The sequence below is a fragment of the Amblyomma americanum genome, chromosome 7 (genome assembly GCF_052857255.1).
Source record: "Amblyomma americanum isolate KBUSLIRL-KWMA chromosome 7, ASM5285725v1, whole genome shotgun sequence".
Taxonomy (NCBI): Eukaryota; Metazoa; Arthropoda; class Arachnida; order Ixodida; family Ixodidae; genus Amblyomma; species Amblyomma americanum.
In genome coordinates, this window is record NC_135503.1 from 96117847 (window position 1) to 96142233 (window position 24387).

Genomic DNA, 24387 nt, shown 5'->3' on the forward strand with positions numbered 1-24387 from the left:
TGATGATGTGATGAAGGAAGCAAAGAGAAAATGAGCTGCCACATTTTGGTTCCTTTACTTGCCATGTCTTCGTACTTCTTTTTTATAAGCACAGCACGACCTATGGTGATTACCAGGAAATAGATATGACGTGCATCACTAATATGAAAATGCGGGTGATTTTATCTAATCTTGAATACAAGGCGCAAGGAGTAATATTTAGAGAGGTGTCAAAATAAGGCTTAGATAAAACAAGGTATGATTTGGCATGTGGGGTATAATGCCCTCAAGCTGAGTATGGGCTACGACAGATGACATACATGGTACAGGGCTCACGACTCACTTCAATCATCTGGACCTCTTCGCCATGCAATAAAAAGGAATGTAGCAGATATCTAAACACATGTGATAAGAAAATGTGACCCACTCACCTTGCAGTTAGTCTTGGGGTCCTGCTTCTGAAGGTTCCACTGCCTGAACAAGAGATAAAAGATTCCTTGCAGCAAGAATCACACTCCATGGTCTCTTGGACATTCTTCCATGTGTCTTTTACTTAAGTTATCACGAACAAGTGATCACCAAAGCACATGCCACTGTACCTCGCTTTTGATCACATCAAACAATCAAACAGTTCTCAGCCTTTGCCTCTCACATAATCCAGCACACTCTCCAACCTCAATCCTTTCTCTGCTCTGCTCTGTTCTAGAACTGCAATGGAAACTTAAAACTTTCCAAGTATCTGCGCCAGGAATTCATTTTTTTTTTCCTTTTTCCAAAGTACGTACGGCAATACAGAACCTATAGGTCAAAACTCAACTGGTAGATTCGCAACAGAAGATGGTATATTCGTCAAAAGAGTGCGAAAACAGGCATAGCTTGTTCACCCTACCCTTCACAGATTGCTTGATGCTGAGAGAGCTCTCCGTATGTTCAGGGTGTAGCTAGGAAATAAAATTTTCTTTTGACCGCACTCACTCGAGAGCCATGCGGCGCACTGTCTGGCACAGCCGTTGTCGCGTTTCCTCCTTCCAGACCAACTCTGGGTTCTCTTGCTGGGCTGCAGTGACACAATGGTGATGCAGCACTTCAAACACCAAGGCAACACTCAACCGGGCGCAAGGTACAAATGAAGCCTCAATAATACAATCACGACTGATATGAATTTCAGTATGAAATGCATTTGTAAAAAATTTTTGCTCAGAGCCCAACGAGTAAAAAATGTGCAGAATTTCGGGTGTTCCAAACATTCTCCTGCAGCACTACAGATCACCTGAACGAAACAGCCATGACCACTGGCAGTAAAGCAGAAGGGAGGTGAGACAGATTTGGGATTTTAGTGGCAACAAAACAGCCTACTCTAAATGGTCCAGCTGAAAAATGGGGGTGGAAGGGAGGATGGGATGACACTGGGATGGTGCACACCTGACAAAAAACTGGAGACACACTGCCTGCTTACAACCAGCACCACAATAGTCAACTGTACGTTATGCACCAAGAGCACTGAGTGCTGGAGCAAGGCCTGCACAATGACACCATCCTTATCGCCATTTGCACAGTGCGTACCTGTGAGCATATAGTGAGAGCATGCCCTGATGCACACGCGCTCATGGGTTAACCTTTGCAACCACTGAAAATGTTTGGGGATTTGTATTAGACAAGTATTACAGCTTCCAGGATTCCCACAAGCTGTAAAGATGATAAATCTGCGTGAATGCATATCCTGTGCTTCAACATAGAATTTGTTTTGTGATGATATAAATTTCAGGTGATACAAACATTTCTTGCATCCCAGTGAGATTGTGTGATCAAGATTCAAGAGTACATTGCAAAGCAAATAAGCAACTCGCAGAACAAGCTCACATATGCCAATGTCAGGCATATGTACCTTGCTCAGCTCCCCACCAGTTTGTGAATGCTGTTTCGAGGCTTAGCTGTTTACATTCACTAAGAATGCTCATCCATAGTTTGGAACTTTTGAAAAGGCTGTTGTGGATTGCACTGCATGCTAAGCACTCAAAATAACAGGGCAGCAAGAAGAAAAAGACATCACATTCCAGAGTGCAGAGGACACCGAACAGCACTATATAGCACCGCGCTTTATTTTTCTCCGTCTTAATGGCATGTCAGATTTGCTGCCTTGTTATTAAAAAACTTGTAAGCTCACCCAGTTCACCACACTTCAAATATAACAACACTGCATTTGTACAATGACAACTTGCGCATCTATACTCAGCTCAGCCAGAGAGCAGCAGACAATACCAGCAGAAGGTGGGACTGAGGCTGTTGGCACACAGCAGAGACCATGCAGCATGGATGTCTACAGTCTCTGCCAAAAGAAACCACGCAACTTGGTTTGCTTCCCAGCTGTATTGTGGAGCCCTTAGAGCGCCCCTATAGACCAAATGGCCTTGAAAGGTGAACACAAGGGTTCTCGTTACCTTACGCAGACGTAAGAGCTGAAGAGGTGCCCTAAGTGCTCCACAACACAACTAAGAAACAAGCCCCGTATCAAGGTTACTTTTGGCAAAAGCAAACAAGACAGCCCAGGACTGAGGTCACAGCATCTCCCCTCATTGGTCAGTACACCCACCCTGGAAAAGGTGCAGGGCCTCTTTGGGGCCCTGGCGCATGGCGTCCAGGAAGACAGTTGGAAGGAAGCGGCCGGCCGTGCTGCGCACCAGTGGACCGTGCAGCTTGTCGGCAGCCATCTTGGCCAGAAGCTCCCCTGCCCGCTCACGTAGCGTCTCATCCGTGCCGTTGCACCACTGGTCCAGAAGGTACACCACAGCACCTGCCACACACAGGATGACGATGATGATGGAGAGGACATCCACGAATCAATGAAGAATAGAAGACTGGGCAAGTTTGTAATCATTAACTACACTGAAACAGCGAAAAAAGGTACAACACAAGAAGAGACACAAAAATGATACAGCACCACACTGTGTTCATCTTTCCACTTCTGTCACAGTAACTTTCACACTGTTTATGACTTATGTTTATGACTTATAATCGAGGGCTGAGCACCTCTACCGCTCGCCGGTAGCCCCTGAAAGACAAGTAACTGTCTGGAATTCAGAATACAAATCAAATATATACTTGTCATTTGGTTCATATTTTCGTTGAAAAATGGATACTGAAAAGTCCTCCAAAAATTGACAGAAACTGAATACCGCAAACTTTTATGCATCAGGCTGGGGTGAAACAACAATATCTAGGCAAGTTATCCGAAAACAGAGTTGAGAGCATCAGGAAAACAGTCCAAAAGCATCCGAAAGCATCTTAACTTCTTTCTCCGCTGGTTAGCAAGTAAGCTAGTCACATTTTGCTTATTACATCATCAGGTGCAGCTCAGCTTGGACCTTAAGCCAAATTTCGCACATGGGCTTTCCCCTCATATCGAAGTTGATCAAAATACATGGCTGACCACCTGCTTCAAGCAATCACAATGCAACAGTGCGAGGTTTCAGTGCAACAGCACTCTAGGGCATGTTTCCCATTTATGCAGTGCTGACAACGGCGGCACTTGCATGGAAAAAAGAACGAGTGCGAGGGAAAAGCTGAGCAGCACTGTGCTGGCGAGCTGTCATGTGCCAGGTTGGAATCCATGGTGGCCTCATGCGCAGCATAGCTATACAGTGCTTGCGCCAACCACTGTTACATGACTTCATGGCGTCCTCTTTGCACAACAGTGAAAACTAGTGGCTGCAGCTTTCGCAGTGGCATGATGCAACTGGTCGCGCATGGTCATGCCACAGCTGACATAATGGAATGATCTAGAGCGAAAGCACCAAGCTCACAACCAGAAGAAAAGGAAGAAAACAGGAAGAAAAAAAAACAGATATATTCACCCCCACAAACTGCTGTTGCAAAGAACTGCATTTGAAAGAACGCATGCTATACCGAAAAAAAGAAAAAGAACAACACCCACCAATTCTTACTTTTTGTGCAATTTTTTTTTAACAAATATCTGATTCAATATTTGAAGACATTATTCTCGTATTCGTATTTGATTTGTATTCAAAATTTAAATATTCGCACAACTTTAGTGTGTGCAAATCCACAATTAAACAAACAAACAAACAACGAAAGGATAACCAGAGAGCTTGCAACAAGACAGGCAACTATGCCAACCCAGCAATGCTTGCAGTGCATTCAGCACTAACCTTTGGCGATGGCCTCCTTGACCAGGCGACTGTTTGAAACCAGTGGAAGGAGTGTGTCCAACACCACCAGCCTCTCTGGAACGTCAAGCACAGCAGCTCAGCAGAAAACAAACGCAAGCCAACTGAAGGCTCACAGGTCAACAGAGGATCAGGAACTGGGGTGGGCTGGCTAGCGAATTGCTGACAGCTAACAGCACCGGTAGAAAGTACGAGGAGAACAGGGTGCCTGTGTAGTCTGCCTAGTGTTCTTGTGTCCCATTCTACAAGTGCTGTCAACTGCCGACAGTCAACAGTGCAGCAAGAGGGCACTTCAAACAGGGTTATTATTATCACTTGCAAGCAAGCGTAACATGAGAAATGGATAAATTCGAGATTTTTCACGCCGTTTTCTTTCGGCAGCGATGTTTTTAAGCTCACAGATTTTTCGGACTATCTGATTATACTCACCTTTTTTTTTTCCTGGTCCCACCGAGCCCGAAAAATCAGTCAGTGATTGTGCAACACTACCAAACAATTCCCACTGAGAAGTTCAATACACCCAAGCCACAAAGCACTGGGATTCCCACTGATGGTTTTGTACACTTTGATGCAAGCAACAGATATAATCATCCTAAAGAGATAACAAACACACTCTCAAGCTATGGCAAATACTTCTAACCCTTCATGAAATTAATGCTACTGGTTCATACAATATAGCTACACTCATGCACTTTTGTGAGAGCTAGTGTTGGATTCTTTCACACACTTCAGGCGAAAATTACTAGTATTTCTGCCTGTAGAGGGGCTACAACGGTACTCTTTTTTGTTTTTTCAACAAAATAAAATATTTCAACTCAAACATTTTTGCAATCATATTGATTCAAGTGTTATTTTTCAGTACATGGTCATAAGCAAAACATACTCAGGACCACACATTGCAGTCAATTGAATGTCTGTGAGGATTCAACAAGGGTTCTAGAGTGCACCCACCGGTTTGAAATACCGTATTTATTCGCATAATTTGTGCACCTTCAACTTTTACCCAGATTTTTGAAAAAGAAAAGCTTTCACTCGCATATTCTGCGCTTTCTGTGGCGCCAGACTACCATCATGTATGCGGGTGAATGCAAGGCAGGCTTGGGAAGATCGACATGACCGCGTCACCAAGTACGGTTTCGAAAGGTGCCAGTGGCGAGGGCCCAAATTGTGCGCTGTTCACCCAGCTCACTCACACAGGAAGTCGCTTTCCCGGACGAACAGTTGTGCGCACGCCTGAATCGAAAACTACCAACCGCTTGCTGCTCGGCTTGCCACTAGTGAGCCAGACCGCACGCGAGGGCGCCGTTTTATCGCCCGCTGTCACCTTTGCCTCCCACCGCTGACTTCACGATTGTATCATTGTGTGTTCATTGCTTTGAGCTGCGCACGTGCCGTCATGCCATCCCGTGGAGAACTACATAACATGGAGAAGGGTGGAAGGGGGTATGTATTTTACATTTTGAGTGAACATTTATTTATTTTTTGGCCAGCGAGGGATGCGTGATGGGGGGCTTGGAAGGGAGGGGGGTCTACATATAAGCGGCTATATACAGCATACATTCCTAGTTACGACCTTTGTAGCGTTTTTTTTTTTTAGACGTGTTCAGAAAATTTTCACATAATTAGCACAACCCCTTTTTAAAGCCCTTTTTAAAAATGTGCACAATTTATGCGAGTAAATACGGTATATAACTGAAGTCGAACCCACTGCCAAAAATTCAAGACGGTGCTCCTGGACAAGCTGTGCCATCTAGTTTACTTTTATAACACCATCTCTTTGGTTTCAGTGTTGTTTTTCATCTTCTAACGCAAGGCGATGTGAAAAATGAAACTGCATATTTTTTTTTAAGAGCAGTTGTGGTGAGTTGGCCAACCACGCAGATTGGCCAGATTTCAGTTTCGATTGCAAGACTTCACCTCAGATGCCTGTGACATCAGCGCATGCTCATGTGTTTCTTTTTGCTGTTCACATTGTATTTTTGCAGTGGTCTTGATTTGTACATGATGAGAATGGTATTATTTGATGCTTTAGGGCCTTTGCAGCATACTTCCAGGACATTTTATCAAATGTGGCAGCAGATTTTTTTTATTATGCTGTCAAGAAAGGCAATGCCTCCTTTTCACCCATAGAACCCATTCACTAATACCTGAAAAAATTTTTTTTTTAAATTTTAAAAATGTGTAGGAACTTCAAGCTCAAGTATAAAAGAAAGCAATACAGAACAAGTGTAATGTACAGCACATCCCATATCTACCTCCACTTCATACCCTCGCACAACTGCTTTCTATAGTGGCACAGAAGTCATCCTGCCTAACTTGAGGAAGACCAAGGAAAGTGCAGTGTATTATGTACACGGCTGAAAGTCACAAGAATGGTAGACAACAACACGTGCAATGTTTTGTATATTTTAATCTTTCTGCAATCAATTTTAGCTCAGTGCAGCAGCTTATTTTTAATTTGCTTGTATTTTTTTGTGTTGGCAGCATATTTATCTAATAAATTTACGAAAAGTTTTGCACACACAACTTCAGCGTATTTTTTTTGTTCGGAAGTATAATCAATCAATTACAATTTGATGTAGTATTACAATGCGTAATGCATTCAGCACTTCTTGAAGAAGTGATTTTTATTTAAAAACCCTCAAAATCAGTTTTTGCTCACGGTAAGGAAACACTTAAGGAGGTCGAATTGATGAGGTTTTACTGCATGTCTAAGTACTGTGGGATGCGACTATTTCTAGAGATACAGTAAGAGGTACGCAAAAAGAGGTTGTTTTTTTTTTGCGTGCTGCTGTAAGTGACTGTGATGCCTATGTAAACAACCACCATGTGCAAGCTGCACCAGGTGCAAAGAAGGAAGGTAGCGAAGGACAGCTCACGTTCAGCCTCCTTGAAGGTGACCAACACCAGTAGCAGATAGACAAGCACCTCTGAGTTGGCAATGTCGCTCACACACTCCTGGCTTCCCGTCAGTGCTTGAATCACCTGTAGGCGCAATAACCAGTCAGGCAGTCACTTTATCTCAATGCAGGGTCGGGGAGCACACTTGGTGTGGATGTGGCACAGAAGGAAAAAAAAAAAAACTGCCAAGAGCATCCTATACTTTAAAAATGAACCAGAATACTAGCTAAAATATCCTGAAGAACACGGTAAACGGGAGGCCGAACGCAAGTCTGACATCAACGAATAGTGTGTTCGCTGCTGGTGTACGCAAATGCAAGACCTTGCTGAGACTACCCAAACCTGGAAGGCTTTCCATGGGAAACAGTGCAAGCTCCCAAAAACTTGAAGAGGACCTCGTCAAGTACGTTCGCACTACTAGGAGCAACGGCTTCGTGGTGACTACAGAAATGATCCGTATGAAAGCAATTGCTATCACTCAACACATGAACATTTGACCTGCGGACTTCAAAGTCAGTCGAGGGTGGCTTCAACGTTTTAAGAAACAGCACCAACTCTCCATCCGCAGCGGAATGACGTTGTGCCAGACGCTGCCAGGCTGAATACGAGGACCACATATTGAAGTTTCATCACTTTGTCAACGCACTTCGGAGGGAGCATTAGTATGGCCTCTCATTGATAGGCAATGCCGATCAGACCCCTGTCTGGTTCGATGCCCTTGCAAATTGCACGGTGGAAGCCAGAGGGGCAAAAACTGTCTCAATGCGCACAACTGGCACCGAATGGCAAAGGTGCACAGTGATGTCTTGCATCACCGCTGATGAAACGAAGCTTCCACCCTACGTTGTCTTTAAGAGAAAGACTCTGCCAAGAGAAGTTCCCCCAGGGTATCACCCCTTCAAAACGCTCATGAAAAATTTTGCTGCAAGTGGGCTTTCGCGCATATCATGGTTGACCAAAACGAGGTGGCAAGGGTCCTGCTGGAAGAGTTATGAAGGAGAGCGAAAAGGTGCCATGGTTGTGGGCTTTAGGTATGTAAGAGATTATGGAGGGGTCTAACAAACAAGCAACAAAATGCACTTTTACGTTGTGATTGTTCAAAGAGGATGGTAAGCCATATTGTTCTCAACAGGTGTCATTTGTGGGAAAGCCCACTTGCAGAATTTCGTATTACAGTGAAAGCTCGTTAATTCGACCCCCATTAATTCGGACAATCGGATAATTCGACCTGCACGCATGGTCCCTACAATTATATATAGGAGTCTATGGGGCAAAACTCTCGTTAATTCGGACAAATTTTACCGCCCATCGGTTAATTCGACCTAGTTCCACGGCCCGCCAAGAGCGGCGCTACTGTAAAGTTGGAAAAAAAGAATGTAGCGTAGGCCATCCGTATGGTCATCGTCATCAGCAGTGCGAGAGAGGGTGAGGGAAGCAAGGTTAGCAGTGGCCGAAGCGCCCGGTGTCTTTCTTTGTGCTTCGTTGCCTCTTGCAGTCGTGCTCAGTCGTCGTGTTAACCCTATCTTCAGCAAGTCTCGTTTTTTGGCGTGTGTCGTCGTGTGCCCAGGCTGAAAGGTTCGCACAAAAATGAACCTGAAGAGTTCAAAGCTTCTGAAGGTTGGCTTGCTCGCTTCAGAAGCCGTCACGATCTGACTTTTAAGAGTGTGTGTGGCGAAAGAGCATCCGTGGACGAAGACAGGATCGAGGAGTGGCGGATCACCGGGCTTCGTGAACACCTAGCTGCGTACGACGCTCCGAATATATTTAACGCCGACGAAACAGCGCTTTTCTTTAAAGCACTCCCGGATAAGACGATCACCTTTAAAGGTGACCCCTGCACACCAGGGAAAAGAAGCAAAGAAAGGGTCACTGTGCTACTTGCCGCCAACATGACGGGAACAGAGCGTCTGCCTCTCCTAGTGATCGGAAAGGCTCAGAAGCCGAGGTGCTTCAAGAACGCGCGGCGCCTTCCGGTTGAATACCAAGCCAACAGGAAGGCTTGGATGACGTCCAGCATATTTCAGTCCTGGCTTCATCAAATGGATCGGCGTTTTCGAGCTGAGAAACGGAAGGTCCTCATGGTTGTGGACAATTGCAGTGCTCACTGCAAGGTGTCGGGCCTGGAATGGATTAAGCTTGTGTTCCTCCCGCCGAATACAACCGCAGCCCTTCAGCCCATGGACCAGGGCATAATCCAGCATATAAAATGCAAGTACAGAAAGCATGTATTGCAGCGCATGCTTCTCTGTATGGAAGCTGGGAAGAAGTACGACCTTACGCTCCTCAGCGCTTTGAACATTCTGGCGCACGAATGGGCCAACACGCCTACAGCAGTTATTGCGAACTGCTTTCGGCACAGCGGTTTTGTGCAACCGAACTGCGGTGTGGGGGAACTGCCGACAGAAGCAGCTGACGCAACCACAGAAGACGACAGCTGTTTCGACAGCATTTTGCCTCCTGCCGTGCGGCTCGCGGATTACGTGTCCATCGATGATGGTGTCGCCATTGCCGGTAAGTTGACCGAGGACGAAATCATCCAAGAAGTGACAGGCGCCGACAACGACGATTCGTCGGAAGATGACTATTGTAAGCACCTGCCCCAAACGCCGAAGCGCACGGTGAAAGAAGCCGCAGAAGCCTTGTCCGTGCTGGAAGACTTCTGTGAACAAATTCCGGATGGTTCGCGTGCCGCGGAGCATCTGGCAGCTGTTAGAGCTATTGTAGCCGCTCAAATTCGCCCGAAAAAGCAGACGACGATAACAAACTTCTTTGCCAAATAAAGGTATGTCATGCTGGGGCAAATTTCATGTTTTTTGTGGTTCATTCGATATTTCGACATTCGGTTAATTCGACAATTTTTCGCGGTCCCGTCAGTGTCAAATTAACGAGCTTTTACTGTATGTCCAATCTCAGCAGCATCCAAATGTGAACTTATGCAATAAAAGACAGATAAAGCAAACAGGATGCCTTTGCACTGTTTTGCTGGCCCTTTGAACTTTTACCTTCAGATAATTTTCCCAGATATTGTGGTTTAGTCAAAATCAAATTTATTTAAAGTCAGTGAGGTATTCGGTTGCTGGAGGATATTAAAAAATTTGGCAGTTACTCAAAATATAAATTTTTCTCATCGAATATAAACCAACATCAAGTATATTCCTATTTCCAATTTTGAATATTTTCACACCCCAAATAAAACAGTAAAAAAAAATATGAAACAGTCCACACATCAGCATGGGTGTGCCCATGCTGTCTTGAGAAGGCTGCTCTAAAATCAAGAGCAGTTTATAAAATGCACCTTTAAGACCATACATCAGGCCTGCCTAAAGGCGCCCAAGATAAGAAACATGTATGGCAAAACTACAAGAGACAACTTATGAAGCTATTCAGGTGTCTTCAGCCTTAGAAGTTTGGTCTACCATCATGCTTGCAATCCCTGCCATTCAGTAACACATCAGCACCAAATTTTATAGGTGACAGCGAGACCTCCTCCAACAGGAAATTTGTGAAAGATTTTATCCCCACTAATATAAATGTGGCAGTCTGACAATCATTTCTGACTGGAATGCCACCAGTAACAGGTGCGCCGCAAGAGCTCCGCTGCTTTGCAAGTCATTACTGCTTTGGAGAGTGGCCCTAGAACTGCAATAGCCCCAAATTCAGTCAAAACAAATGTTCAACTTGAGAATTTTCACAAAGCCCTGCAGAACTCTTTGTGCTAGCAGCTTAAGGGGGGACACGGCTCTTTGGAACGAAAAAATAGCGAGAAAGATCGATATTTTGAAAATTACATTTTCGAAATCTGCAGCTAACATTCCTTAAACTCACCAGGTTTTCAGTCTCATGGTTCAGTATTTTCGCCGCAGGATCAATTTATAACATCCCTGCGAGCTCAATTCCACGCAAAAACAACGCTTTCTGTTGCGGCACGTAGCTCTTCTTCCATGCGCATGATCGCAGCCATCTTGGTCTCGTTGGAAAGAGCGGCTTTTCTTCTACAATTTTCCGCCATAAATGCCTCTGCCGGTTCGCTGGTGATGTCTAAATCCACGCACAAAGAGAAATTCCAATGTTTGGCCTTATTCGTCGAGCTAATGCACGTGACCAAAGTGAGCTAGCGCACTGTGATTGGCTGTGCGAGGCTGTTGTCGTCTGCTCCACTCTGCAAGCGATGCGACGACGTGTCTCTTCGTTCTTTGTGAGAAGTGTGGAACGATATCCGATCCAACGGGGAAGTTCGCCACGAGGCACAAGTTCGGCAAAAGAAAGAAGTGATTTGTTTATAACTTCCAGACCATTCCTTCGGAGGGCATCGAGAACAGGCCACTGCCAACGGCAAGTGATGCCAAAGCTGCCGACAGGGCTGAAGTAGGCTGAGCCAGCTCGTCGACGAGTCTAAGTGTTGCAGACAGTGGTCGCGTTCGGCATGACATTGCAATGTTGCAGTGTGCAGATTTGGTGCAGAGGGAGGTTGAAACTCAAGAGAAGCTTCAAGTTCTTGCTTCAACTCCAGCAACAATGTGAAAGCTTAATTTTCTCACTCACGCTGACGACGATGCAGCCGCGCCAGCCGACATCGAGAGTGGCTTCGTTGTCGTAAACTTGGACTCTGTGAACGCGATGATCTCGCGCGTGAAGTGTAAAGTGTGAGGTGGTAGCGCCACTATAGGCAGAGGTGAATGAGAATATGGCCTCGCCATAAAGATTGTTATCAGGTGTGTGTGCTGTGGTGATGTGGCGTCAGCGTGGAGCTCGCCCCGTGTGAACGGAAACCAGAAGAAGGCTAAACCGTTCATTGTGAACATTCTTGCAGCATGCACGATGCAAGCCACCGAGAATCAGCAAACAGAGCTAAACGACATTTTTGCCACGATGAACATTTCCCACTGCGGCCTTCATACCAAAACATGGCAGAGGTACATAAAGATGAAGTTGGCGCCCGCGGCAGATCTTGCTGCCGAGAAGCAGACGACTCTGTGCGCGCAATTGGTTCGAAAAACTCTACAAAGACTTGAAGCTTGGGAAAGCGCCATTTAGGTGGCCATAGTCAGACTGACTACATTCCTGGTGGCTTTTAGTTACATAGGATGCAAAATATGGCACTATTCTGTCTGCATTTTGATTAAAAGTGGGTTTATTTCTTTTTTTTATCATTTTCTCAAAACACTCATTTTTGACTTCTTGCTAATTTGCTGAAGCGATATCTCGGCCTTTAAGGCAGGTAGAACCGTAATTTTTGCTGTGGCATGTAGCTAAGAGTGCAAAGCACACAATGTTAGGAACGGATTTTGGAATTTAGGTTTTAAAAATTAGCAGTTCTGCTCTAGATCAGACAACAGGGTACCTACATTTGGAACAGTGAACTTTGAATTGCTATAGCATCGCTATGATTTGCTACATCAAAAAGTACTCCTAACATTGCATTCCTTATGCTTTATAGTACCTAGCCACATGTTAACATCAATTTCCGTGGTGCAGTTATTTTTTCATTGTTTCTGCGAATTATGAACCATCAATCTCCCTTATCTTCGTAACTAATTGGCCTATTAAAAAAAAAACTAGATATTTGAAATCAGTGCAAGAAACTGAATAAGAGTAGCAAATTTCATAAAATTCGGTCAAAAAATAAAAAAAATAGCTTTAAGAGCCATGTCTCCCCTTAATTACGTTGAAGTAGATGCAGCATGTTCAACCGACTCAAAGACGGACAGTGAAATTGAACATCATAGGAAATACCAAATAAACACCTACCTGGCTATTCCACCCTATATCATTGCTACACCAATGTTCAAGCTCCATCACACGTAAACCTTTCTGTAATTGCAGAGTTTGTGAAACGAAAGTCAACAGCTCGACTATACAATATGAAGATTTTCTCTAGCGTTTCTTTAACAGCCCATGAAATCTATAGACTAAACTGTACTGTAAAATTCCTTCTGGGCCATTAAATTTTGCCACTTGTGAAAATTTGCAACTAGGCATGCCTTGCTAATGAACCAGCTGAGCTGCGCCATAACGGTTTGGGCATGAGCCAAGGCTCTCTCTAAGGCAGTGCCATTACAAGCTAACAAGCCTGCACAATGAAAGCCTCCAGTTAACACTCATGAGGGGAACAAAAAGTGCAAAAGGCGACATATGAGAAGAAGAAATGCATAGGAGAGGTGCTTCTGTTCATAAGTAATACTTTCATGCTGTTTCTTCCAGTCATGAACGTACACCAAGTTGCCCAGTTTTGCACTACACACCGGTGCTAACACGTCTCGAAACTGCATCTCTCACTGCGTACTATAACACCCTGAAAGAGTTGGTAGGGGCGCACTGACCTGCACCGTGACAGCTTGCAGGCGCCGGCAGTTGTCCAGGCTCAGCAGGCAGAACAGCAGGCGGAAGTGGCCAACACACAGGCTCTCCAGGCCTGCGTGCATGAACAGGACAAGCGTCATTTCATGTCCAGTTAAGAAGTTAAAAGGTTGCAGAAGTTTATCGGTACTTTTTTAACGCAGCAAGAAGCATGCTGCAGTGTACAGCCCATGAGGTCACTGAATGCAGAAACGAATAAATTAATGGTCTAACGAACAAATGAATGATGGGGTAAACACACAAATTACCCTGTGGTCAATGTTCACAAAAAGCTGCAGCCATTCCTAAATACTCCCCTCCCCCCCCCAGATTTCACCTTATTGTTTTATTACGAAGGAAGGCATGCCAGACAGCAGCATTGCATATCAAGAACTGTCTGCATATTGAGCACAAAATCCTGAATTAGAAGTGGGGAAGGCTGCACATGCATTTATTTACCACTAGCAAAATGCAGCTCCTTTTGTTTTTTGTTTTTTCTGGCAGCGTTATTAACGGCCAAACAGTAGAAAGGCAAATTAAGAGAACACCAGTAGAGATCGGTGGCAGCCAGCCTTGGTGTAAGGGCACAAAAATAAGGGCAGGATACAGCATGTTTACACATCACGTAAAAAAAAAAGATGCCACTGCAACAAAAAAGTAAAAAACCCAAAAGTGATCATGCACATGACAGATGCAACAGACAGACAGGAAAAAAAAATTGTGCCAGTTTTTTTATTCGTACATAGAAGAATGCCCTTCAGAACTGTGGCTGTTTATTAGAACTCACGAAGAGGACTACACAAAAACTAACAAAAAACTGACAACAAAAACAAAAACAAAAGAAACTGATTGTGTTAAACACTGCCCATTATTCGGACATTTTTTAAGAGGCAGTGCATTAAACTCGCATTAGCATGCATGTTAGACAGGAAGGGATGCAAGCCGAGAACGCAGGTTTTCCAAGTGCCTTTTTGAAAGCCACTGGGGTTCCTTGAGGCTAAAAAGATTTGAGAACTCCTGAACTACACTCCCGCAGTGAAGGAAAAACATGCACACTGACCGGGGTTGTTCCGGAGGACATTGTGCAGGGCCTGAAGAGCCTGCTCGGTCTGCGCCACCCGCTGACTACCACCGCTGCCACTGTTCGTCGTGCTGCTGTTGTCTTCAAGCGAGCGAGCCGAGTGCAGGTACTGTGCCTGAGACCCCACAAAGTCCAGCAGGTCCAGGGCAAACTGGCGTGGGTTCTGCAAGGCCGTTTGAAGAGAGGATCTTTGCAGACCGAAGCTAGATACAGGCTTATAAGGCATGCTATAGCGAATAAGGGGAACTACTGATTAATTCCAAACAATTTGGACTTGGCCCGGAACTGGGATGAATTTCTTTCAAGTGCGAAGTTTCCGAGAAAGCTGTGAAGCTTTACCCAGTAGCTGATGGCTGTGCTTATGTGAACAGCAATGAGTAACTACTCCCTCGTTTCAAACCTAATTCTACCTTTAAACATCCCAGTAAACACAGTCGACCCACTAGAGGTTTCTAATGGTCACAGTACATGGAAGTTTTTGCATTTCGCAACCAGTGAAACAAACCTCTCAGAAGCACCTCTTCAAATGCCCTCGCACAAAGCAGCCCATAGCACAGAAGCCAGCCAGGAAGATACTACACAAGAAAGGCGTGCTTCAAACAAATTTATTTAAAATATCAGCCTCAACAGGGTATCAACACATTAACACAAATTAATTTCATTCTATCTACCGTTGAACAAAACTGCAACAAGGACTCACAGTGGTACACAATATTAAGGACACACTGAGAAGAGTGCCATCGAATTTTTATTCGGGACTAAAAATTGATTCTGCCACTATTTGTTGGCTGCGTTGATGTTTGTCGAGCAGTAAAAGACTCATTTATTGCTCAGAAAGTTGAAATTAAGAACCTTCCCTGCCACTCAATTTAAATTCGTAATGTTAAGGCCAAAAAACTCCGTGATCACTGTGTGGAAGTGAATATTGGTATGGCCCAGCCTCAGGAATTTGCACACAAAAGAACTGCCTTGCTGCACTACAGTTTATGGCGAAATCAACCAGCAGAGGAGGCACCTGCATTTTATTTTCCGGCCAGTTCTAGTTTGCAGAAACTCTGCTTTCAGTTCCAGTAGCCTGTCACATGATTAGAATGTGGTAATTTGTCGATACAGGCCAACTTCTATTATGCAGTAAAAGCTCGTTAATTCGGGAAAATGGACAATTCAAACTGCCGGCTTGGTTCCGGTCAACACCCATGTAAATCTACGGTATAAGATGCCCGCTATATTGGATGCTGCGAATCTTTCACTGGTTAAGGGGGAAACAGCTCTTGGAGGCAAAAAAATCATGAAAAAAATCAATTTTTCAAAAATGGAATTTTCGAAATCTGCAGCTGTTTGTGAATTTTCTAATCTCCAGAGCCAATACTTGAGCTGTAAAATGAGTAGAAAAACTTGGATCCAAGCTCTCTCTCGGCAGATTTCGCAATAACAGGGCTTTTTCCGCGGCATGCCATTATCATTTCACTGCAGCGATCACTGCCATCTTGGTCTCATTTGGAAGAGCTGCTTTTCGTTTTGAATTTCGCGCAGTTGCTGCTCTTTTATGCTTATTGGATGAGGGAGAAAATGCCGCCAAAAAGCAGTCGCAACGCGCGATGCTATTCGCTAGTCGGTGCACGTGACTGAAAGTTGCTATCTAATTGGCTGAAGGGCCCCGTGTCGTCTGCTGGAAGCGTCCGTTAAGCGCAAGCGGTAGCCATATTGTCAAGGTGTGTTCGCTGGCGCGTCTCGCGACGATATCAACGCCAGTGCCAAAGTTCCGCACGACTCACAGATACAGGAAAAAGAGGAAAAAATCGCTCATTAGAAACCTGAAGAAGAGCGCCACGGTCACCTTGAGCACCACAGACACCTCACACGCCGTGGATACGCCTCCGCCCGTGGATCGGGAGGTCGTGTTTGTCATGATACCCCAATGCTGCAACCTTGTGAGATCGAAACAATGGACAAGAAAGCTCAGGAGAAACTTCAGCAGATGGCATCAGCAGCAGCAACAGAGTACAAGGCAGCGTTCTTCGGTGGAATGGGAGACTCCGCAACCGCCCCACTCGGCGGCACCTTCTCCATCATCAGCTTGCGTTTGGTGAACGAGATGCTGGCATCAGTGAAGTGCAAAGTATGCAATGGCGACGTGACGATTGAAAAATCCGACAGAGCGTACGGCCTCGCCGCCCAGCTGACCCTGACATGTGCGAACTGTGGTGACATTTTATCTCGATAGGGTTCGCCGCGTGTGGAGACCGACCAGACAGTGAGCCCGTTCGTGGTGAACATCCTCACCACGCGCGCGATGCAGTCAACAAAAAACCAGCGTGCCGCGTTGAATTACATATTTTCAGTGATGAATATATTCCACCGCGGTCTGCATTCAAAAACTTAGCAGAAATACGTCAAGAAAAAGTTGATGCCCATGGTGGACCGTGCGACTCAGAAGTTGACTTCCAACTGTACGCGATCAGTTCGGGAAGTTTACATGGAGTTGAATCTAGGGAATCCAGGCAACATCGCGGTGTCATTCGACGGCTCATGGATGACACATCCCAGGAGGCTATTAGGTGTCTGCTAATGCCAGTATTTGAATAAATTTGAAGTACTTTGCCATAAACAACACTCCAGCCGCCGCGGTAGCTCAGTGGTTACGGCGCTGGGCTGCTGGCCCGAAAGACGCGGGTTCGAGCCCGGCCGCGGCGGTTGAATTTCGATGGAGGCGAAATTCTAGAGGCCCGTGTACTGTGCGATGTCAGTGCACGTTAAAGAACCCCAGGTGGTCGAAATTTCCGGAGCTCTCCACTATGGCGTCTCTCATAGCCTGAGCCGCTTTGGGACATTAAACACCCATAAACCATAAACCACAAACCACAAACAACACTTCGTTTGTTTTTGCTGTTTTTGTCAAAATGAGGATTTTGAACTCATAGCAAATCCCAAACTAGCATATCTCGGCGTCTATGGCAGATAGAACCATAATTCTTGTTTTAGCATGTAGCCATATGTGTAGACAAGGGAATGTTGGGAGCAGAATTAGTAATTCAAGTTCAGAAATTTTTAAATTTGCTTTAGTTTTTGATTGAAAGTTGGCACTATTTGTACCTTGAGTTTCAATGTCTTTAAAGATTACTTATGATCGTAAAATTAAGAAACTGTTTCCAACATTTCATCCCTTTCTGTTTCTAGAACCTAACCAAGTGCAATTTATGAAGTTTTATAATGTGCTTTTTCTCTTAATTGTTCTCATTAATGATGGTGTTAATTAAGTGTATTCCCGGAACTAATCAGCCTATCATGAAACCAATGACATTTTTGGAATGAGCACGAAAAACTAATCAAGGGTGTGTAATTTGATTAAATTTGGTACAGAAACAAATTTCTTCTTTAAGAGCAGTCTACCCAATTAATTTGAACGGGCTCCTGAAACGAGGCAGTGTCTGAGTATGATCCCCGCGGCAAGAGATCGTCGAAACAGCCCTACTCAAAATCAGAGTTCCATGCCGCGGAGTCTTGAGCACCTCTTATATGCGTGCGATTGCAGGCGTGATGACGCACGGACAGCCCCATCTCAGAGAATAATACGACCGCTTTGTTTCACTTAGTTCCGTTTAAATCTAAGATGCCACATTTCACAGTGGTGGAAGACCATTTGGCTGTGTAAGCAGTGCCCATCTGCATCTATGCAGAGTCGGAAATACAAAAAAAATAACGGCCTCGATAGTAATGCTGCACATCTAATTTAGGCTGAAAAATCAAACTGTTATGCTACATAGGGTCTGAAATATCAGTGAATATGTACAGTCGCCGACCGTTCATTCGGACCTCACGGGAACAGCAGATAAATCCGAATAAACAGGTGTCCAAAAACACATATTAAAAAAAACAACTTCATTTTCCTGTACTTACTCAGGCTCGGCAATAGGCTTAAAGAAATCGTGAATTTGCTGTTGCACACTGCTCCGTTTACGTGCTATCAGATCAGCCTGAATCTCGGAGGTCATGTGGTTACTATAGGCAGCTGAAAGGACAGTCACTGTGTGCACAAAGTCCGCGTGCGACGGCAGCAGCATACATGATGCGTCACCTTCAGACTCCAAGTCATCATTCAGCGGGGCAGCAAAAACCTGACGAATGATCTCGTCATCCTTGAGTTCTGCACCAGCACAGCACTGTCAGCTTCAGAGAAGTTGTCAAATGAGACAGTGTTCGGAATCGCAATGACACCAATGCGCAGGTCTCGGAGAATACTTTCGGCGTCAGTAGGGAGCACATCTGACGGCGGCAGATCTTGGGCCATCACGGGATCCGCTTCATTGGTCACAGCAAATCCAGCGTGTCGAAAGCAGTTGTGTATAGAGACAGGGGTCACTGCCTTCAAGCCATCCATGAGCATGTTTATTGCTGACAGAAGGCTAACAGCATACTGCTTGCCGGCGTCAACACAGAGGATCATGCCGCTCAAGAGGCGTGCTCTGCAGAGGACCTTCAGATGTTTTATAACGCCCCGATCCATGGGCTGCAGGACACTTGTGGTGTTGGGTGGCAGGAATTCCAAGCGGATGGACTCGAGATCATGGATGTGACCATGTGACCAGCAGTTATCCACAAAAAGCAGTACCTTCCGGTTTTGCGACTTGAATTTCCTGTCGACTTTGCGAATGTAGTCGTTGAAGAGCTGCTGCGTGATCCACGCTTTTGTCTTGGCCTCGTACCACACAGGCAGCGACTTCACACCCTTGAAACATCTTGGGCTTTTGGAATTTCCAATGACAAGAAGCAGAAGCTTGTCCTTCCCTGACATGTTGCTGCCTACCATCATCGGGATGCGCTCTTTACTATGCTTCCCACCGTGGCAGGGATCGCCAGACAAAGCAAGGGTCTTTTCAGGCAGCATCTTATAAAAGAGAGCTGTTTCGTCGCAGCTGAATACATCATCTGGCGAAAACTGGCACAACAGCGACTCCAGAGTGTTGAAGCGATGATTTGCTACAAAGGTCCGATCGATGGCGCCACTCTCGCCACACATCCTTTTGAAAGCGAGGTCATATCTCTTCTTGAAATTGCAGAGCCACCCACCACTGAACATGAATACCTCGATGTTCATCTAGAGCATGAGCGTCTCCGCCTTGTGCTTCAGAAGGTCTCCAGATACAGGAATCCGCTTCGAGACCGTAGCATGCAACCACATGTGGAGATCTTCGAGCTTCGGGTGGCTGCTGTCGCTAAAATTTTTTCTTTCCAAGCTGGAATAAGACTTCGATGCTTCGCCTAAAATCTTCACCTTGTTTTGCATCTAATCCGAGACCATCTGCTTCAAAACGTTAAAATTCCAGGCAACTGCGCTCCAAGACCGGCCGCTCTGCATTTGCTGAACAATGGCGACCTTTTTTGCCACTGTCATTGTGGTATATTTACCACACTTGCCAGCATTCCCCGGCGCAAACTACGCAGGCACTGTCAGCACCATTATTCACCTGACGCAATGTTTCCGCGTGCCGAGTTGGATCACCGCGGCCTCAACACAGCACACAAAGCAAACACTCGCGGAAACCAGTCGCACAAACTAAAAATGTGGCCTACTCGCAGAGTCGTACACAAAGAAAGAAATGAATCAGCTGCTATATTGCCTAGACATGGCTTGGCTTAGGTGCTTAGGCGACTAAGCTGAAACCGGAACTACTGCAGCCACTACCAGAACACACAGAAACGATGATGATGAGCGGGCATTTGCAGTAGCGCCACCTCGTGGGGCAGCAAGGAGGCACAGTTCAAAACAAAAATGGCGTTCAGCGAGTCAAACCATGCATCAACCACAGTCGGTAGGGGCAAATGCTGTCGATTGAGTTGGCTCAAGGAATGTCCAAAAAATCAAACGAGAGGTTGCACAGCGTCCGAAATTTCCGCACTTGTTATACATTACGGTCTGTGGGGAGAGTGGTTGTGCTGCGAAGCAGTCTGAATAATCAAGCATGTCCGAATTTTTGGACTCCGAAAAAACAGTCGGCGACTGTATGTGTTCCTGAGGTGTGTGGCAGTTTCTCAACAAAATCCGAAAATCGTTCAGGTCAGAATTATTGCAGTCCAAAGAATTGGTCAGATCCTACAGAGGATCCAACGCCCAAAAGGTGGGAAATTTTTCAAACCAAGTGACAGTTTGGTGTCCACCAGTTTCTCTTGAAGAACTTTGTTGTCAACACTGACAATGGCCATATGGCTTTCCTGTGGGAGTCTCTGCATGCATATTAAACTGCTGTACATTTTTCACGATTCGGTTGTACTGACTAATAATGGTGGTTAACCTTGGTGACATCACTGCACTTTCTCTACAGGTTTTACAGGTCTTGTGCCAGCTGTGATCATACCACCAGCAGGCTGCTGTAAGTAATACACTTGAACCTTGATATAAAGAACCTCGATTAACAAAGTTCGCGATGCAACAAACTTTTTTGGTTTAATCTTTTGCTCCTATTGAAATGCATGTATTTTTTCCCTCGATTTAACGAAGTACTTTCGCGCCGCACTTTCGATACAACAAAGTTGTCGTGAGCACAAAAAGCAAAATTTGGGGAAATTTCACCACTCTATGAAGTTAAAAAATTGTACACTTGTAAAAAAACGTGGAGGGTGGAAAAAAAATCCCTACCACGGCACTCCGGGCACACGGACCTCAAAATAGGCATTCTTGATTTTTCGATGCCTACAGCAACGTACCGCATTTACACGATTGCGATTGTAAGTCGACCTATTTTTCAAAATTTCAAAATGCAAAGTGGGGGGAGGGGGGGGACTTAAAATTGAAACCAAAGCATTGCATCATAAATAAAGGCGACACAAACGAGATATCAGGCATGCTACAGCGTGGTTGCATTTTTGCTGCGCGGCTCCGTCGCATCGCTCTTGGTGCTGACCTTGAGCAGCTGCTACATCAATGCACAGAACAAGCATTCCCACCCCGCGCGCAGCGGCCGATGGTGGCTATCGATAAGCAGCAAACCGGCACCAGCCCACTCCCCGCACGTGGCCACAGATTGCAGCTGCTGATAAGTGGCGGCGGTCGATAACGCATTCGCGTTCTGTTCTTAATAGGCGTCGTTCAAGTTTTTTTTTTTTGTTTACTTTCAACCGCGCACTTGGCGCTCAAGGGAGCGTCGATAGTTGATGGAAGCGGTGCTGTTAAAATCGAAGCAGCACCGCCACTCGGAACCGCAGCAGTGCCGGGGAGTGTCGGTAGCTGACGGAAGAGCCGACGCCGCTCACGCGTAGTTTCTCTTTGGCTCTGACACATTTGACTACTGCCGACACGTTTTACAAGTTTTTAATGTAGTGCTTCATCATTTGTCATTTGTGTTCTGGGTCTGGTAAGCAACCGGCGCTCATTCACGGCTACATTCAAGATGGCTGTCATTCTTTTCGCCGAAGAAACGAACAACTGCATGCCGGGCCGCAAGTTCGCCATTCGCGAAGGGTGATACAGAATAGCAGCTGCAGCGAGGCAAAATTTTCAGCTGTTCCACGCGATGTCGTGGTGCGGCTGTTCGCGAGGTGTGGTATTTCGCTGCACGACGATGGTAGAATGACGAGCTGTGGGACCGCAGCAGCGATCACGACAGCAGCCCTAGTTGAGGACGATGGCGCAAGTGTGGACGATTAGTCCAGTGACTAATACATTTTCGTTTTTAAATGTGCCCACGGGCGCACCCGTGCACGGCAACCGACAGCGACTGGCGACAAGCGGAGGCCGCCGGATAGTGCTATCGCGTTCTATTATTAAAGGCCAAGCGTAAACGACCTCCAAATTTTTGCTTTTTTCAGAAATGTGATAGGGGGGGGGGGGGGGGGGGGGGGTATTGACTTACATTCAAGCAGACTTACAATCGTGTAAATATGGTAGTCAATCCAATCCAAGCCTAGAGCACCTAGAGTGTTCATTTCATTTGCTGGCACACAAAGAAGTGCTGAGGCAATCATTTCTTCCTCTTTTTGGTCATGGTGCTTGCACTTCTGTGCAACAATGAGTGGTGCACAGGTATGCTGGCATGCAAAAACATGAGCAAGCATTGGTAGCAGTAGTAACATATGAGCATCATAAAACGCCGACGCTCTTCAACAAACGTCAAGGGAACATAACAGAGTTAATGACCGCACCATGAAGTGGGTTGCCTTGTGCAAAGCTTGTACAATAAAGGTTTCTAGTTTGTGAATAATGCTTGATATCTCGCGCTCATCTCGCCACGCCACTGCAGCTTAGTGGTTCGGGCGCTCGACTGCTGATCCAGAGGACACGGCGGCCGTGTCTCGATGGAGGCAAAACGCAAGGCCCGCAAGGCACACATACTATCGTGCTCAATATGAACTGCGCATGACAGTAATGCATGACGTCAGTGCACATTTAAGAATTCCGGCTGGTCGAAATTTCCAGAGCCCTCGAGCCCTCATAGTCAATGTCGCTTCGAGACGTTAAACACTAAACCAAACAGCGGCCGGCGCACAAAGCAAGCCATACCGCTTGCGCTATTTTGCGGGGACCTCCTGCTTGCACGTCCCGTTCCCATCGCTCCGCGAGAGCATCTGATGGTTGGCAAGGTTGCTTGATACCTTTAACGGACTTCCGCAGCGCCGCCTGATTTTGTATTCAGTGCACCCGCTTCGTGGCAGTCGCTGCAGCAACGCACAAAGCTTGCGATACTTCTTCAGTGGCGGCATTTACCTCTAGCTATCATTAAAGATTTCAAGATATCCGCAGTTCACTGAGAAAAATACTTCGAGGTATAGGGAAATATAAATGCGCGGCGCCATGGGGAGCGGCTCGGCTCCGCAGAAAATTTGATATGAGATTTTCGAGGCAATGAAGCTTCACAGGACTACGCGCGCTGCTTGATTTGCTTGCCTTTTCTTCTAAAATTGCTTGTAATATCTTCACAAACGCATGTGGGTAAAGTAAAGCGAACGGGAAGGTTTTAGAAATGCGCGATTTCGTTTGCACCTCAGAAAAACAAAAACCACGATGCAACGAAGTTTGCGATACAACAAAGTTTTTTTCCAACAAGTAGTGCTACTTTGTTATATCGAGATTCAACAGTAAAAAGTTTCACTCAGTGCCCGGCAGAGCTTGTGCGAGAGCTTCCACTGGAATGCATGGTCGCACCATATGCTCAACAACCATGATTACTTCTCTAGCAACCGAATAGCCGTGCTAACACCCTCTACTAGATGTCACTACACAACCAACGGTCGAGCTAGTGTGTTTCTCTTCGTTGGAAGAGTGTACTGGACCTCAGATGGCTTACAAACAAGGCTAATGGAAAGCCATGAGCTAAACTTAGCATCTGACTGAGTTTGCCACTCAATAAATCAGCCAACGCCAGCTCGAAAGCAGCTCTGTGAAAGCCAAGTGGAAACTCACCTCCAGAGGAAAACTGGGCTGATCGTTGTAGATGCGCACGAATATCTCGCCCACCACCAGCTCCTCCTTGTGGGCGCTGTACACAAAGTTGGCGCCGTACGACTCGTCACACTCGCCCTGTGGAGAGAGAAAGGCAGACTCAACAACACCAAGAATTTACACTTAAAGAAACGTCTCTGAAAGGTCAGAGCAAAATGTTAAAGCATGGTGCACCACTGAGCCCCTTATGAATGTCAGTAGACCTGACATTCAGTCTAATTAGTACAGCAGAATCTCGACGATATGATCCTGGCTAATACGAATTTTGAGATAATATGAATTCGTTAAATTCCCAGGCCAGAGTGCATTATATACAATGTGTGCAGAATTTAAGACATTCTGAATGCTCTTCCTCGCCATGACTGATATAATACAAACACGCAAGCCGTGACCGCACCCTCAAGCACTAAGTATTGCTGTTATGTTGCTGATGCCGGGTGTGGCAGCACGCGGCCCGCGCATGTCGATGCCGT

General features: G+C 45.7%; 1 protein-coding gene across 1 annotated transcript in view; it reads right to left on the reverse strand.

The window, feature by feature from the left end:
* The window catches only part of LOC144099428 (dnaJ homolog subfamily C member 13-like), a 158220-nt gene that overhangs the window by 26544 nt on the left and 107289 nt on the right, over positions 1-24387 (reverse strand). The window contains exons 34-41 of the mRNA XM_077632721.1: positions 23876-23992; positions 14461-14644; positions 13385-13476; positions 7043-7148; positions 4146-4220; positions 2570-2770; positions 955-1036; positions 411-453 (exon numbers count right to left, since the gene is read on the reverse strand). Of these exons, the coding sequence (XP_077488847.1) occupies positions 411-453; positions 955-1036; positions 2570-2770; positions 4146-4220; positions 7043-7148; positions 13385-13476; positions 14461-14644; positions 23876-23992 (900 nt within the window). The remainder of the gene's footprint in view (positions 1-410; positions 454-954; positions 1037-2569; positions 2771-4145; positions 4221-7042; positions 7149-13384; positions 13477-14460; positions 14645-23875; positions 23993-24387) is intronic.